This window comes from Tympanuchus pallidicinctus, unplaced genomic scaffold (assembly GCF_026119805.1).
Source record: "Tympanuchus pallidicinctus isolate F22 unplaced genomic scaffold, pur_lepc_1.0 scaffold2, whole genome shotgun sequence".
Classification (NCBI taxonomy): Eukaryota; Metazoa; Chordata; class Aves; order Galliformes; family Phasianidae; genus Tympanuchus; species Tympanuchus pallidicinctus.
In genome coordinates, this window is record NW_026294721.1 from 39712212 (window position 1) to 39730349 (window position 18138).

At 39.2% G+C, this 18138-nt stretch overlaps 1 protein-coding gene and 1 long non-coding RNA gene across 4 annotated transcripts in view; both read left to right on the forward strand.

The window, feature by feature from the left end:
- ADAMTS3 (ADAM metallopeptidase with thrombospondin type 1 motif 3) overlaps positions 1 to 13452 on the forward strand; it is a 141877-nt gene extending 128425 nt beyond the window's left edge. For all 3 annotated transcript variants that reach the window (XM_052683185.1, XM_052683186.1, XM_052683184.1), the window contains 7 exons: positions 772 to 852; positions 2465 to 2628; positions 3190 to 3355; positions 4094 to 4226; positions 4573 to 4780; positions 5532 to 5649; positions 10637 to 13452. In XM_052683185.1, the coding sequence (XP_052539145.1) occupies positions 772 to 852; positions 2465 to 2628; positions 3190 to 3355; positions 4094 to 4226; positions 4573 to 4780; positions 5532 to 5649; positions 10637 to 11214 (1448 nt within the window). In that variant the 3' untranslated portion in view covers positions 11215 to 13452. The remainder of the gene's footprint in view (positions 1 to 771; positions 853 to 2464; positions 2629 to 3189; positions 3356 to 4093; positions 4227 to 4572; positions 4781 to 5531; positions 5650 to 10636) is intronic.
- A 3284-nt stretch (positions 13453 to 16736) lies between these two features.
- The window catches only part of LOC128080731 (uncharacterized), a 51596-nt gene continuing 50194 nt past the window's right edge, over positions 16737 to 18138 (forward strand). The window contains exon 1 of the long non-coding RNA XR_008206860.1: positions 16737 to 16811. This is a non-coding gene — a long non-coding RNA (uncharacterized LOC128080731). The remainder of the gene's footprint in view (positions 16812 to 18138) is intronic.

Sequence of the window (18138 nt, forward strand, 5' to 3'; positions counted from 1 at the left end):
AACTTGCAATAGAAGTGATGTTGACAGGTTCTCAAGATGGATTTTAGTCTTCCTGAATGACAGAATGACATACTGAACATTACATTAATTATTTAGACGGATAAATGATTGAAATGTAAAATATGAATTACTGTCTTTGTGGACAGCTTTTTATTCTTAACTGCATAGAGTTGAAATCAGCCATTTCATTTCAGCAGTAATACTTGAATTAATACATTTTACATCTGTAGTTTTAAATTGTTTGGATTAACTTCCATGTAGACAAGCCCTTCCTTATGTGTAGTGACAATACAATCTACTACATCCACCTTTCTCCAGGATCACTGATGTCTCAAAGGTAAACAGACACACTGAAGAGACATATGTGTATCAGTACAGTAAGTAAACTCAAATCCCACAGCCTGGCTGATGAGTGATTTGGAAAAAAATAATCAGGAAGAATCGTTCTTCTCCCTTGTACACTCAGAAACATTGGAAACATTTTTTTTTGCCTGAATTGTTAATCAATATGACCTATAGCAATACAGCTAATCAAGAGACAAATAGATTTGTAACTGGTTTCTCTTTACTCTTGGAAAGAGGAAAAACACAAGGAGGTCCTGTCAAATACGTTACAAAGCTATTTGATCAGTTTCTTTCTGACACTGCTTCTCAGTTGGTGGATGCCCCTTTCTGCAAGTAGAAGCTGAATAATGTAGAGCACTCCTAACCATGGCTATTACTTTTTATTTCCTCCTCTGCTTTCTCCATTGACTACTACACATGCCAAAGGGTACCTTAAGATGTTTGACATCCCTCCTGGTGCTCGACATGTGTTTATCCAAGAAGACGAGGCTTCTCCTCATTTTCTTGGTAAGTTCCTCCCTCAGGTTTGGCTTTGAGGCATGATGAGAAGCATGGGCAGTCATGCAGAAGAACCTGAGAAATGACAACCAAACTAAAGTAGTAAATTTCTGCATTCAGAATCGCATGTTACAGATTGACGATGTAAGCTTAGTAATGAAATTTACTTCTCATATGCATTCCTCAAAATATTAGACTGATCCCAATTTGCATGTTTACTAATAAAAGACTCTCATCACTCTTATTTAAATGATACAGTCAAGGTAAAAAAGTTGCATTTTAATATGTGAATTCAGTATCTTCAATTCAGTATCTTTAACAATCTTATTTGCTGCAGATTGCAAACAACAGCTTTTTTCATGAAAAGAAGATTGGGAAACTTGTGATGTATTTTCGGTCCCTTTCATTTTGGATTTTTCTTCTGTAGGAAAGATCATATATTGTTATATCAGTCTGTAACTTGCTACTTATTGCTGTCTAATGCTTAAGGGATTTTTAGCTTACACTGAAGGGATGAGGTGTTCCGTTGATTTTGATATACATTTAATCAGTTTTTTATCTGCCCTGGCAGTGTCTGAATTATAAACTCTTCTGGCAGAGTTATATCTGTTATTAAAAAATTAGTAAGAACAGAAAAAGAAATTTAAAAAACAAAGCAGAAGAGAGGAAATAGTTAAGGCTGTGATAATGTCAGAGAGAAAAATTGTTGGCTTTTGAGGTTTGAGAACTTCAATTTGGACCAAGCACAATGTGACAGTACCCCTGAGAGAATCATTTTGTTTTGGTAATAAGTAGTTTTATCACATTTCTAAGTAGGTACACTGCAAAACTCTTGCATTTTGATTGCTATAATAATAGGAGCATGTAAATAGGAGCATGTAAGATGTTGGCATATTTTTAAATTTAAATTAAATGTTTAAATATTTTTTAAATGTTTTATGGTGATTTAAAAAGGGATGTAGAAAAGAAAGTAATGAAAGTCTTTCTCTGGATTTCTAATTTATCAGCTTGTAATCCAATCCCTACAGGACCTGATTTGCAAAATGTGTTGCAGGAACAGTTTCCCAGAGGTTTGAATGCCTTGACTCTGCTTATTCATTTTAGCATCTGGCACATACATATGCTGAAGAAACTGAAGTGTGAAAAAAGGTGTCACTTTTATAATCTGAGGAATATAAGAAATGCATCTGTAGTCTGCTGAGATGTCTCTTACACTAAGGGGAGTTCTCAGTAGTGTTGGGTTTGGTCTTCTGCAAACAAGGAGGACAAGAGACTTTGAGGATTTGACCTGAGTTTCTTGCTACTACTGTACTTCCTGGGAACTATGCCAGTACAGAAAACATACGTACTACATGTGAAGAGGTACTTTCTGTACCTAATTCATATGAATAAGGTGGTGCAAAATTGAATCAAATATTCAGACGCACTTGTCATCAGCCTGGAATGTGAAGGTTACATGGGTTGGCCTTGGAGGGCCTATTTCTGTGCAAGTGCATCTACAGCACTAGCTGGTTTGTTCAAGAGGCTTTCTGTGATGTCTCCTGACAAGTTTCACATAAGCCTTCATGACTGGAGATGGTATGATAAGAGGCACAACTGTCACTCTTTTCAATCCTTTCAGCAATTAAGAACCAGGCTACAGGGCACTATATTCTGAATGGAAAGGGGGAGGAGGCCAGATCCCGATCTTTCATCGACCTGGGTGTGGAATGGGAATACAATATAGAAGACGACATAGAAACTCTGCACACTGATGGGCCTTTGCATGATGCAGTGGTTGTCCTGGTAAGTAGTATGCCAAGCAGTGGGAACACAGTGATTATGTCTTTTACAGAAGTCCATGGCCAGCATGGAGATTGTGCCAAGATTAGACCTTGCTGTGTAATGCCTCTCTGAAAGACCTATGCAGATGGAACAGCTGACAGGCTAAAGCCCTTTTCTCATTAGCTTTTACTCTCCTTGGTAAAATGCTGTCTGTTCATGCTGCAGTAATGTGTTCTCAGATGTCAGTTGGACACTTTGGACAAAAACAGGCATTACATGTCAAACGCTGTTTGCTCTCTTGCCAAGTAGATCACTGGGCCACAGCATCATTTCATCCTAGGTAGAGGTGTTCTATTTGGCCAGCGAATAAATCTAGCATTATAAAGACGTCTCATTTTAAACAGCTCTGTTGATCTTACTGTTGTTAGTTATAGCTGTGAAGATAAAAAAGAAAACCTTTTTTTCCCAATTAGTTAACCAGCAGTTTGCACGTTTCCCTAGGAGGCTGTACTTTCTTTACTCTGCAACAGAATAAATAATAGCTTTGGTTTTCTACCACTGTTTGCATTTGATTATTAATAGATCATTCCTCGGGAGAATGACACAAGATCTAGCCTGACTTACAAATACATCATTCACGAGGATTCAGTACCAACTATCAACAGCAACAACGTCCTACAGGAGGAAATAGATACTTTTGAGTGGGCGTTGAAAAGTTGGTCACAGTGCTCCAAACCCTGTGGTGGAGGTAAACAGATGATGTAGCACCCTCTAGTAATGACAAATTACCAGAAGTGGAAGAGTAAAAGGTGGGGGAAGTGAATGCTTTAGAAATCTTGAGCTTCCATTTTAGAAACAGCTTGTTATTTTGGGTGCCCAAACTTAAAATATCTTAAGTGTCTGATTATTCAAAAGTGTCACTTCCAGCCTAGAAAGAAGTAGTCCTTTTTAGCTGTTAAATTCAGCGCCAAGGTCACTTTGAAAGCATGCACTCAGCCGTTTTTTGCTACTGATTGTTCACTTTGCTTACAGTGTGTTATTCCTATGCAAATAATGGGTAATGTAAATTTGTAATTAATTTTAATTCCTATGTAGAGCAGTTGAGCAAGTAGTTTGAGTAGCAAGAATGCTAAAACGTGACCTGGGTCTTGAGTTAATTCCCCACTTAGTAAGTGACCTGTTGCTTGATGTTAAGGAGGTAGTTTCTCCCCTCTCTGTACCATGATCTGTGTGTGCAGTGCAGAGGTTAATAGGTCCTAGAGTCCCTTCCGGCCTTATAAATCTGCCATAGTGCCATGTTTTAAACAACATCCAAACAGCACTCTGCAACAATATTATGCCTGACAACGGAACAAATTGTGAGCACGTTTTAATACCTTGTAAATATCTGTCATGTAAAACTATTTAATCGTACTTGAAAGTTATATTTTAAAAAAACATTTCTAACAAGAGTCTACTTTTCCTAATTTTTCTGAAATATTTTCAGGATTCCAGTATACCAAATATGGGTGCCGCAGGAAGAGTGATAACAAAATGGTTCATCGCAGCTTCTGTGAAGCCAGCAAAAAGCCAAAGCCAATTCGTAGAATGTGCAATCTTCAGGAATGTACACGGCCTCTGTAAGTTGGTCATGCATAAGAATACAAATGATTGCTCCTTGTGGCAGGGGTGAAAATGAGCGTAAGCCAAATTTGGTATGATACTAATAGCTTTCTAGATTGGAGATCTTGCGTAATGGATGTGCTTTGGTTTTTTTTGGTGGGTTTTTTTTTTCTTTTTTTTTTAACCTTTGTACAATCTTGCTGAGTGTTTTCATCCTCCCTACCCTTCCCCTCCTCCTCACTTCCCTCCTCCATCCCCAAAAAAATGCAACAAAAAACAACATGCTAAGAACTGACTGAACTGGCAGCAGTTTGGATAATGGTAAAAGTTGTGAAGGCATTTAATTCCTTTTTTACTTTTAAGGTGGGCAGCAGATGAATGGGAATATTGCACAAAAACCTGTGGGAATTCAGGCTACCAGATCCGCACTGTGCGTTGCATTCAGCCCCTTCATGATGGTGCAAACCGCTCTGTCCATTTCAAGTACTGTAGTGGAGATCGCCCTGAAAGTCGCAGGCCGTGCAACCGAGTACCATGCCCTGCGCAGTGGAAAGCTGGGCCCTGGTCTGAGGTAGGCAAGCAGCAATTGTGAGCGAGTCATGTACCTTTGTAGCACCTCACACCTCTGATGTTGGAGCTGTGCCTGTGGTAAACGTTCCTGCCTGCACTGGTCAGAGATCTCAAAAAATGTGAAAATCAGCAGTAGATAATGTCTTCCTGGCTCTTGGGCTTCTATAGCTCTCCCAAATTCTCTAGAAACAAACTCTGAAAATATCTCCAGTGTCAAATACATAATCCTGCTGAACAAACGTAGATATTTTGTTTCTGTCAACTTTCCAATGTTTCGTTTCCCCAGTTCTGAGGATAGCATAACTTTTTTTTTTTTTTTTTATACCAGTGTATAAAAAAAAATGCACTGGAATCACAGAGTTCCTGTAAGTGTTAATATTCCTCTGATGTCATAGGAACAAACACCTGAATGCTACAGCTAACGCAGTGAACACTAAGTTAGAATTCAATAGTCTTTTTTATTCTCTTTCTGTTACACTGTCAAGTAATAAGCTATAGGAAGACTAAGAAGAAAAATCTATAATATATTCTAATAATAAATTTGATATTGCAAAAAGCAAGGACTGATGAAAATGCTATCCTCTTTCTTGACATATTTTTCCATAATGTCAGCCTTCACTAAAGGCTGCTCTCAAAAACAAACTGCTGGGATGTATAGCCTGATGTGAAAACCAGCCCTGGGCTATTTTAGACACATTAACTATTGCACATTGCTGTGAAATACCCTGAATTGTCTTGTGTCTGTTTCATAGTGTTCTGTGACCTGTGGGGAGGGAACTGAGACCCGGCAGATCATATGCCGTGCTGGTGACCATTGCGATGGAGAAAAGCCAGAATCAGTGAGGGTTTGTAAACTCCCTCCCTGTAATGGTAAGGAAACAAACTGATTGCAGCAAATGAGAGTAACCCTTCCTGTCTCAGTGCAGTGTGTCAGTGCATAGTAGAGTTCCAGGGTTAGAGACTTAGATTTCGTACTTGAGTGAACTCTGATGAAAAATAATACACTTTATTTAATCCTGCCTGAAGTTTCAGTTCTACCTGGTGAACCTACTGTGTCTCTGTGTACTGGTTTCTAAGATGAGTCAGAGCCTGTGCTTATGATCAGATAGTGTACGTACCAAATTTGTACACTACTGTGTTTTAAAGGTACTACACTGATCAGGTGTCAACCACACAATTTACTTCTTGCATGCTAGAACATACATCATTCACTGGTGATCCCCCTGCTTTATTCCAGCTAATGGTGCCTTGTTTTTCAGTCCAGCACAATACTGATATTCTAACTCAGGGGGATCTGTGTTTCTCACAGATTGGGACCCTCTCTTGTAACGTACTGAAATAGGGGGGCTGGACATGTTAGCCTAAGTTGTATTTGCAAAAATCTGTGCTAGAGATGAAGGTCAGTCCCAAGTAGATCCTACTTGACCTCTAGATCCCAGCATGAGGCCAATTAAAGAAATGAAAATACAAATACAAAAACATTGAGCCGTAAGTTATTAATAGGATTCCTAGGAATTTCATTACATTATTTTCATAGAATTTTCTAAACAGTTTTTTAATCTTTTTATGAACAACAAAAAAGTCTTTGTTCCTTTGAGCCGTTAACTTTATTAGATTTTGGGGTTTTTTTTAATCCCTCACAATAGCCCTAATATTCTGACCACTGGCTGGTAGAAAAAATAGAAAAAAGAGTTCTTAGAAAGTGCAGTATCTTTTCCTACAGATTGAATGTAACTGCTTACCACAAGTCTAGCGAAAGTATGCTTTGCTCTTATTTGTTTTCTGCTGTTGCCAGTGAAAGGACTTAAGGGAGGAAATGATTCTGGGAGCAGTGAACAGTTAAGAGATTCTGTATCCACTAGGTGGAAGCAAATCACTATGTGACTTTATAAACAAGTAGCAGATTTAAAATTATTTATTCATTGTGGACTGATTTTTCACTGGTGATACAAATATTTCCAAAGCTAAAATAAGGGCTACATCTTCACAAAACGATTCAGATAGATTTGATCTTGTGCTTTAGCATCAGCTTTAAGAACCTGTATTTTAAGCATCAGCTGAGATTTTCTTTAATGGCCAGTGTTAAATTCCAGCCTTTCAGAATTAGGCATCAAACCCTCTTAATGTGTCTCTTTCACAGTCATAGTCAGAGCCAAATGCCACTGACATGTTAGACTAAGTATCTGCTAATATGGGAGATAAGCAATAGATGGCCTTATACATGCCCTCTACCATTGCTCTTGAATCACACTGGTTAAAACTCTGTTATTTCATTTCTAGATGCTTAATACACAACCCATCTTACTTGCCGCACTGAAGGAAGGATTTATGTGGTCATGTCTAAGTACTGCAGTTGCTTACCAGGCTTCTGAAACGCTAGATTCATTCCCTAAGGAAAGAGGATATAGAACTCCATGCTGCAGTTAAAAAATAAAAATAAAAATGTAATGGCCAAGAAAATGTACTGATCCATCTGGCCTTGCTGCAGCAAACCTACAGCGCAACCTGGTCTTAATAAAAATGTTAATATAAGGGCAGCTGCATCCAGCCAAGTCCCTCATACCTTTGACAAAACCACAGGGTACCTTGTGGGTTCTGCTCCTTAGACACATTAGACCAGCATCTGTGAGTACAAACCTTTCTATTCTGCTCAGGAATTTGGGCCATAGCTTTTACCAAGCATAAGCATTTTCTGCCTCTACGCTAAGTAGCTGACAGTATTCTTTCAGACCAAATAGTCTGTCTTTTTCACCACACTCTTTTAATGTGGTTTCTATTGCACTCTATGTTTAGGGAGAACATAGCTAAAATATGAATATTATTCTGTAATATTTATGTAGGTAAACCCTTTATGCATGGAAAGTGTGGTAGTAGTTTATTTTTAAGTTTGTATAGCTTTGATTACTATTTTGATTTTTGGGGCATTAGACATAGCAAAATATTTGTCTACAGCAGATGTTTTTGACAAATGATTTATTGTATAAATGCAAAATTGCTGAGAATTCAATCCAACTGGAACTGTGATGAACATTTGCCTCAGTGTGATTCTTCCTGCAGTATGAGGCACATTAACCTACATCTTCCATTTCATTAGAAAATATATGTCTGTGTAAAAGAGAAGAGCCACCACTTCAATCATGTGCCTCAGCAGAGATTACAAAAACTGATTTTATTGTACTCGTACAAATTGATGAACAGGTCCTTGGATAGTCTTTTTACAAGCTATCTCTTTGCAACTCTTGATTCAGAACGCAAAAATATCCACCTGCTGTTTCAAATATTAGTGCCCAAATACCAGATTCCAGCTCAAAGCAAGATTTCTCAGGGGGATGCTCTCACCCAGCATCCCACTGAATGTACAATTACAGTGATCCTTTTTGTAAGAACTGTGTCACTCCTAAAATGTAATGTGAAATTTTTGCATCAATTTAAATTACTAGCTTCATCTTCTGCAGATTCACTAGAGAACCGATACAACCTTCTTGTGTCTTCTACTCTTAGTTACCGTGAAGGAAGTAACAAATTGTGAGAAGGAGAATTTTTACCATGAACATCAGCAGAAGGATACAAGCGCTTCCATACTGAATAGGAAATTGTTGACTAGGTTGTGCAGAGTTAACCTAAAAAATAAAAAAAAGGGATTATGTGAGTATATAGCTCCAAGATTGTACTTATGGAACCTACTGGAAGTAGATAAGTACAAAACCAAATCTTTGCACTATCATTTGAGTCACAAAATCAAAACTATTGCAAATCAATACTACAAAAATTAGCCATTAGAGAACAGGATGAAATGAGAAGTACTGCCATTATGAAAGTGCAAAAATAATCATTTGGTTCTTTCTTTTTTGGGTTTGTTTGTTACTTTAGGTCATAATATTTATTTCACTTGTGTATAGATACAAATTAGAGTGTGTATATATGATGACTGTCATAATTTTCCAGACCAGATCTCATTTACATGGAAGCACAATTATTACTCTATATACGATGCAAAGATTTGTGTTTCAATATTAGCTTTTCTAGTTTAGATGAATTATGAATGTAGCCCTTGAATTTACCATGCTAATTCTTACTGAAAATAGTCTTACAGTGCCTTCATGGACTACATATATTCTCAGACAAATCTGCAGGTTTAACTTAGGTTTGTCAAGAACCAATAAACATCTATCCAAGGAATCACATCAGGACTAGGAGCAAGGAAAAAATTTATATTATGTGCTGAACTCATATAATTTGGTATTTATAAACAGCATCCCACAAGCCCGCTGATGCAAGTGTGTAATTTTACTGAATTCAGTGCAATTAAACTGATCTATACTGATTGAGGGGTTGGACTACAGTTAATATTTAAAAAAAGGAAAACTTGGTTGCCTAGCATACTGTTGACGTGTGGTAAGACAACATCTATACTAGTGAGAAAATATCACAGTACAGAAGGCTAATTTAATTTCAGAGCTTAATAAGTGGCATTACGTGCCATCTGTTGCTCACTGAAATGTTGACTGAATAATTGCTAACTATGAATGGAAGACACATATGGAACAGATATTCTCAATGGTCAGAGTTAGCTTTTGGCCATTTACATTATGGTTTTGCGTGCTTCTATTTTAAGTAAAATCCATCAGTACCATTACAAATAAACTGTGATATCTTAGGAAAAATCTGTTAATGGAAACGTCCTGCTAGTCTCTCCCTAAAGTATTTGAATAGTTAATGGATGCACCAAGCAATTTATTTGTCCTCAGTGCTGGTTTTCTGTCCTGGGAAGTGTTACATGTTTGTATTTTCTTCATCTCATTCGGGACTGCTGCTAAAGCCTTTGCACCTGATTTAGGTGGTATAGTTGGTACAACAGATAGCAAGATTAAAAACATAAATGCTCAATATTGCCACCAACTCTCAAGTGCTGAGAAACTCTCAATGTTTGTCCCAGTTCAAGTGACACTAAAACTTAGAACTTTGCCTTTGAGTTCACATGATGGATCACACCAAAGAAGTCTGGGTACGAACATACTTTTATATTCAGTATAAAAGTCTTACATTTCTTCTGACTTACTGTGTTTTAAGATTTTCCTCTCTCCCTTTTTTGACCAGTGTGACTGTGTCTCTATCCGTACCACACAAGTATCCAGCAAATGCTCAAAAAAAGACTGATGTTTCTGAGATCTCAAGTACAACTTTGACTTCTTTAAGAAGTCTTCTTTTGCTGACTGAAAGGAATGCTTCACATGATCTGAAGGCATCTTACATCTGACCTATCTGTTACAAGCTTTCCATCAGTTCTCCATTTATGTTTGGGTCACTGAAAAACTAAGAAATGTTTCTAACGCTTTATTTTAAGAGATTATGCAAGAGGCATCTTTGAGAGTTCATGGAATTGTAGAATATCCCAAGTTGGAAGGGACCCACAAGGATCACTGGATCCAACTCCTCCCAAAATGACTGCTTGGGATTTCTTTAAAGGAAGATTTAACAGTTTTTAATTTTATTGATAGATAATATCCTCAGGCTAGATTTGGGGCAGATAGAATGACTGGTACTGCAGAGTTAGCACTGTTAATTGCTGTCTGTAGCCCTCCACAAACATGACTTTCTTCTGTTTGCTACTAGTCTGCACAGAAGCCAACATTTTCAAAGTAACTGATGATTTTCTGATGTTGTTGTTCACAGAGCTGCCTCTTTAAAGGGGCCGATTTATTTTCTGGGGCTTGGTGAGTTTTTTCATGGATGAAACATCTCAGACTAGCCCATTATTTTGGAAACAGGCATTATTTTATCAGTGCCCATTAAATGCTGTACAGGTATTTCAGTGCTCTTCATTAGGTTTACAATCAGCATTGCATTTGTTTTGCAGATGAGCCCTGTATGGGAGACAAATCTATCTTCTGTCAGATGGAAGTGCTTGCACGTTACTGTTCCATCCCTGGCTACAACAAGCTGTGCTGTGAGTCCTGCAGCAAACGCAGCAGCACTCTCCCACCACCATTCCTTACTGAAGCTGCTGAAACTGAGGAGGAAGTGATGTTTGATCAAAGTGATTTGCCTAGAGCTTTGGTGATGCCAACGCCTTTAGTCCCCCATTATGCAGAGTTCCTGCCAGGGAGAAGGGGCCCGGGCAGGCTTCACTTCGCAGAAGAGGATACAGATACACACGTTTCCCAGTCAAACACAAAGCCTAAGGGTGCTGAGTTTCCACAACGGAGAGTTCCTCTAGCAACCAAGACTTCGAAGCTATTTGCTTTGTTCCACCAGCCACCTGCCAACAGTAGCAGTCTTGGTCCTCCAAATGACCTTGCTTTGGTCGCAGCTGTTCCTGTGGTGTCAGCTAATAACACCGCAGTGGGTGCTCCTTCTCCGTCAAGAACCTCACAGAAGAGTGAGAGGCAAATTGACAAGAGATGGCCTTCGAGGTCCTCCACTGTGGAAAGATGAATGTGAATGCCACATGGAGAATATTTGCAGAAAGAAGCTTTGGTTCGCTTTGTGTTTCCCTTCTTTACTTCTGGACACTACGGCGCATCCACGAGCAGGACGCTGCAGATCATCAACTAATTCTCCTTGTAAATACAAAGAACAAGAAGTGCTGGTTCACTTTCTAGTTGCTTCCCGTCCCTCCTTCCATACTGTGTCATCTGCTTAGCTTGAATGCGTTGGAGGAAAGCACCAAAGAATAATCCTAACAGTGCACGAAAGTTGCCGAGGACATCGGTCAAGCTTTAGTACAGGGAAAGTGGCCACGTCCTCAGTAGTCACCTCACGATTTTTGTTTTTAAACACTCACATGTAGAAAACACCCCACTACAAGAAGTACCAAACGTTTACATGATACAAAATACTTTTGCAGTGGAACAACTGAATTAATAAGACTTGTTTTGCTAATTTATCTATATAAATGGATATTGTATGAGCAAATTTGCAGCTGTTGTGTAAATACTGTATATTGCAGAAAATCAGTATTATTTTTAAGAGTTTTGTGCTGTCAGACAACCGTTTACCTATGTTACATTCTGGACAACTGCTAGGTGCCTGCCATTGAGTACTGCCTTATTTACATTCCACAAGTTGATTTTTTAAGCAGCATTGTCATAAAAGGATAAGTTCCATTTTCATATGAATTACATCTACTGATACTAGGAAAGAGTTTGTTGTTTGATTGTTTTTTAATATCAACAATGTGATGCTTTCTTTTCAAGTAGAGGGGGAAAAAAGAAGTATAATTCTAAAAGTACGAGTCTGCTTATTGCCACCTGCCCATTAAAAGTCGGTTTAGACATTTTAGCGTAATTCCAGTCACAGGTTGGAAAAATGCTTTTATGTGCCTGTGAAACGAACACTGAGACCTGCAGCCTACACTGAGCAGGCACTGCTTTGGTTAGGAGTTGCAGTGCTGTCCCTTAAGTCTGCTCTTGCCTGAGAGGTCAGACCAGTGTAGGAAACCGTGTATATACTGTAAGTACTGTAATATTCACAAGCCAAAAAGTTGTGTTTTCCAGATGATCCAGTTGTTTTTAATGAAGCTAAAAAAGCATCATAGTGGTAGCACTAAGAAGAAATAGCTGTGGCAAGACTTAAAAGATTTTTTTCCTATTGGAAGCATTGGTTTAAAGGTGAGAGAGATATTTATTTTTCAGCATGGTTCACCTCAAAATCTCCACAAGCACAATGCATCTGACTGCAATAATGTACTAGTAATTTATGTCAATAACCATCTTGTTCACAGTCCACCCAATCACACTCTCTCCTGTGTGTTGCTGTAAAGTACTTGTATATAGGATTGAGAACTAAAGATATTTATTAAAAGTTGAATTCTTGATAGTATTTTATGTACTAAATATTTACACTAAGGGCAGTTGACTATCCTTTTTGCCAAGATAAAATAGATGTAACTAGATACTTGTACATGCTATGTCATATGGATAGAACAGAAATTTAAGCTAACTAAACTACTGTAGAGAAATTGTTGATCTTATTCTTAAAAATAATAAAAAAAAAAAGTGACAATTTTTTTTTTATTACAAGCATCTTTAATTTCAAAGTGAGATATTAAATATTCATGTGCAATTTTTGTTTCCCCATAAGAAGTTCTCATGATTGCCCTATTTGACAGAACAGCAGATGTGTACCTATAACCTACTATAAAACAGTAGCATTCCAAATTAGGACTCCAAAGATTAAATTCTGGAAAGAAACTTCTGAGGTGATTATGCATAATCACTAGGATAAGGTAAGGATGAAAACTGTTGTCAGAAGACTTTTATTGTAAATGAAATTTAAGAAGAATCCTTTTCAAGGAAGTATGGGGTCACTGTGCATCTTACATTGTGATGTGCATTATCTAACCCACTGTAGTACCTACTCACCACCTCTAAAGAATTGCTGCTACCTTTCTGCAAGGCTTTTGAAGGTCAAATAAATTAGTATTAAATATAGTGTACAGACAATCCCTGAGCCTCAAACAGACAAATAGGGTATGTTTTATTACTTGGAAATTTCCAAAAAGTCAAATTCTCTGTCTTTATCTTCTACATATATACAACGTGGGTGTAGATAATCATTGTACCTTTTTGCTTTCTTTTCTACCAAGCTATTTTCTCTTTCATTAAAGTGTACACTACTGATCCTGTTTGTTGTACTGGGGAGCATGTAGCAATAAAATCTTTAAGATAATAAGGCTTTTTTTTTTTTTTTCTGTTTTGATCCATTGATTTTGTTATTTTATCCTTTACAAAATGAAGGAATACGTACATCCCCAAACTTCACTCTGTAGAAAAAAGCTCTTTTCCCTTCATATGTTGTATCTTCAAAACCCATTACAAATTATTATTATTTTTTTTTTTTTTTTTGTAATTTAGAATTAACAAAACTGAATGTGCAGAATGAAATTTTCTTTACACAGTGTTCTTTTATAACATGTACTTCACAGAGTTAACATCAGTGCAGGTAGCTCAAAGGACTTCAGTACCCTCTGCGGAGGCTTGTGCTTCTTTCTGAGGAAAAACAATTGCCTTCACCATGTCTTTGTCTGGAAAACAGGTTTAAAACACTTCCAGGTTCGTGTGACTTGTGGAAGAGGTACTAATAAAAATCACTGACAATAGGATATAAAAGCTGTTTAAAACTGAAGAGTGGTTTCTGAGTCAAAGTAAATGCATTTTGAAAGTTCCTGAGCGGTTTGCTTAATCCCCTATGCCCCTCAGAGTAGATTAAAAACATTCAGGTGTTTCCAGATTCCTGATGCACCTAGGAAGGAATGAATCATTAGTGAAGAGGGGCTAAAAGCAACGTAATTAAAACTCCCTTGTCAGATACACATACGCAACTCGCCCAGATTTCTGCAGTCATATGCACGTGTAACACTTTCTCAGATTTGAAATATTTGAAACAGCATATTTACAGAAACCTCAGCCTTTGCTTTGAAGATGCATGCTGCAGAAAGAACTTGTATAGCTACGTCTGTCTTTTGAGTGCTTCCTGTGACTTTCCAACACTTGGGAAGTTCCTCCTGAACAAAAGTCTAACATTGTAACAAAAATTCTTCTCCAGGACATGCATGCATACATTGAATAGAGAGGCACGCCAATGTACTCACTCAGAAGGTGGATAGCAAGGACCAAGCAGAGTTGAGTATATGACATCGTAAAGAAAAATATGCCAGCCCTTTCTGGAAACAGGTGTTCATCGTTAGTGTGAAATTGAATATAGCATTGATAAAGATGGAATACAGAAGGAAAAAAGTTGAAAGATAAAAGATTTACTGCTGGATGATTTCTGCTTTGAATCAATTCTAGGAACTCCGGAGTGTTCCTGTCACAGAGTACTGTATCTGAACTCATCTTGAAGGGAGTACAGCAGATCTGTGCTCCAGGGCAAGCTGACTTGCTGAAATAATGCATAAGAAAACAATACTGGTGACTGAGTAGTTGGTTCCCAAGAGTTTAGAGAGGACTTCTGCAGAGTACTGTTGGTCAGGGCATCATAGGATACCACCTCTGCCACTTCTACATGTTCTTCTCTCCCTCCCTCTAAGATGCAGCATGACTGTGCTCTGCCACAAAACAAGCATGCCATACACTGTTTTCCATTTGCCACACAAAGACTTCAGGAGAAAGCGCTGTCATGGACAAGTACGTGTGCACTTTTCAGAAAGGAGGAAATAGAAATGGACTTTAAGTTCAACTTTTTCAAGTTCTTTTTTATTACGTAGTCTTAAGTAGTGGAGGAAAATGGAAGTACCGAGGCATGGCATGACTCATTCTAATCAAATAAAGCTTCAAAAGAAGGCTGTGTTTCCGATTTCCCAGGCTGCTGGATTACACTGCTGCTGCAGACTATTTTAATCTGTCATTCTAAGGTGTTTATTATCCTCTGCTAGTATATGAAGCATCAATACCTTTGCACTGCATTATTCTCTGGAAGCAAAGATTATAGTATCCTGATAGATCTCACCTGCTGATGTGATAGTGTATATACTTGTTTTTTTTTATGCATGGAAGAAATGATGCATGCAGGTGAAAGTAATTTAAAAAATCAGCATGTAATTAGAGCAGCCTGTGATACTGGGAGGAGGTTCCCTTTCTACCCCAACAATAAAATACAATCACTCTGCATTTACATGCATATTTCCTTACAAATGTTTAGTTGCCATACAGATAATGAGATATTGCTTGTAGAAAACTTGCTATTTCTAAATCCATAATTCACTTTTATAAAGCACACCTTAAAGCATCTCAACTAAAAATATTAGTAGTGGTGTGAAGTTACTGAGTAAGGGATCTGTTTCTTTCTCTGGATAAATGGTTTAAAGAAGAACTGCTATTATCCTTGCTGAGTGTAGGTGGTCTTGGGACATTACTGTAAAATGTCCACCCGAAAGAGTTGTCAGTGCTTGTGAACATTCACTCCAACTCAATAGCATAGCCCATGCCTGCCATGATTTTGCAACTAACAATGCCAATAATTCATCTGTGAAGAAAATATGCTTTCTGTGTGTTCATCTGGGAGGAAAAAAAACAAAGGTAAAATAAGAATACTTAGCATTTTGGAAGAACACCTGTGAGAATGAGCCCTCCACCTGTGCTAGTTTTGAAGTTCACCAGAGCTGTTGAGAAAACCTTGTAGAAGAAGTAGAAAGTGTTTTCAGCAGAAAATCTGGGGAGCTGAATGAACCATCTCACCCTGCCATGTATTTGCAGCCAGAGTCCCCTCATTCCTCCAGCTGTGATTCTTTCATGTTTGATTTTAAATTGACTTTTATAAGTTTTTTCTGAGAAAGATGGGATTACACATGGAGACTACATCAGTAGGAAATTTAATGTGATTAAGTCAATTCCAGTTAAAACTGCAGCAGCAGCAGATGAGAGAGACACAAATTCTCTTTCACACAGAGACTTATCTAAAATCCCAAAGGAAAAAAGGAAGAATCTTGGAGCAGTATTTATTACTGTGCCTGGAACTGGGACCGCATGCTGACTTAAAAAAATCCAGTTTCAACTGAAAAAGGTTCAACAGAGTATCTGGAAAGCAAACAGAGTTAAATTTTAAGCAGCGTTTTTAACAGCTGGTGCAGCAAACTCCTTTGTTTGAAGCATGAACCTTTCCATCTCAGTCATTCATGCCCTTTACCTGAATGCCCAGATCCTTACAGGAGATGGTTTCTCCAAACACTATTCTAGCTACAGGAGAGCCTTTGAACAAAAACAGGCTAACTCTCCTTAGCATTGAACAGCAATTTGAGGGTGAGCAAAGGCAGAGGGGAAACATTCCCACACAAACCCCTCGCAGTGCTGCCTCCAGCAGCCATGCCTCCACACCGGGTCCTGTCCCCACAGCTGCTACCAACGGCCCATCAGGCTCACGAGGCACACCTGCTGGCTCTGCCTGCACGTGGCCATTTCTAACGGTCTCAGGTTATAACAGCCAGTGCCAGCTCCTCAGTAGCTTCAGGAGCCCGGTATCGAGTGTGGTGTTCTTCAGCTCTTTGGGTGTTAAGCAGCGGTGGTAACAGCAGCAGAAGGAGCCTGGTGGCTGAGGTTAGTGTGGGGAGAGTGGGTTATGAGCTTTGGCCCTATCCTGGGGGCTCAGGTGGACTTTGTGCTGCTCCCTGTGTCTGGTTGGGGAGTTTGGAAATGGACTGAATGGTGTCTTTCTAAGTCTTGAAAATGGAGGCTGAATCCTGCTTTCTTAGGGTTTGAAAGCAGGTGCGTTGTGCTGCTCTGCAGGCTTGAGAAGTGGGACTAAGCATTGTCTCTTAGAACTTGGATCTAACCTTACTTTGCTGGTTTGGGGGTTAAGAAATAGAGGCTTCAAAAAAGCTCCTTTAACAGCTTGTAACGCTAATTAACTTGCATTGGGGACTCAGAACCTAGCCTGTTTGGCAGACAGTGGGGCTCAGACTTCAGGCTGAGTTATGTTTTTTCTATCTTTATGCTGGGCTCATTGGGTACTAAAAATGAAGGTTGAGTGTTGTGTTCTTGGGACTTGGAAGGTTCATTTGTCCGGTTTTGGGGCCTGATATTACACATGAGTGAAGCTGAGATGGAAAAAACAGAGCTCCCATTAATGGCGTCAGGGTGCTGTTAACGTGCCTGGGAAAGAAGGTTGAGACGTCAAAATGTCTGCGGTGCTGGCGCACAACGCGCCCGTTATCACGGTAGCCTGTCGGTGCAGCTGCGGGCTCTGCGATCCGGGCGGGTTTGCAGCGCCACCTGGCGGCCGCTTCAGAAACGATAGCGACCCCGATGCCTCGTGGCCTTCTGGAAGTTTCGAAGGTAACCTCGCATCCGTCCCCAGGGCTGGGCATGAGGGCGGCCTTAAGACGTGCTGGCCAAACAGCGATCTGCGTGACGAGGACCTGGCTTGGTGTGTTCTGGCAGAATGTGTTAGCTGCTTTTGTTTGTTACAAAACTGAGGAGGTGCTCAAGCGTTTGCTTCTTGTAGCCTTGCCTTGAGGTCAGTTCCATCACCGAAACTCATTTTTTTTTCTGCAGGTATCCATGGGCTCCCAGCTGCGTTCAGTCACTGCTGGGTGACTCCTAGGGTAGGCATGGTAAAGTTGCTGTGGGTGCGTGACCTCCCGTTAGAAGGGCTGTGTTGAACTCCGTTCCTCTTTGCTGGGGGTCAGTAGCTTTATTGAAAAGGTGCGAGCGTGCCAAATCTTCAGCTGCTCAGCGGTAGCATTGGGGCTTTTGCTTACAGGGAAGGGGTGGGGGCTTTCTGATAGGGGCGTTTTGTCACCTGTTGTGTGACTGATGACTTACAAACTTCATGTTCCCCTTTAATGAGGGCGTTAAGACCAGAGGTATTCTCTGTGCTTAACAGTGCCGGAGGGAAGCTTTATTGATGACTCTGAACTTGGTT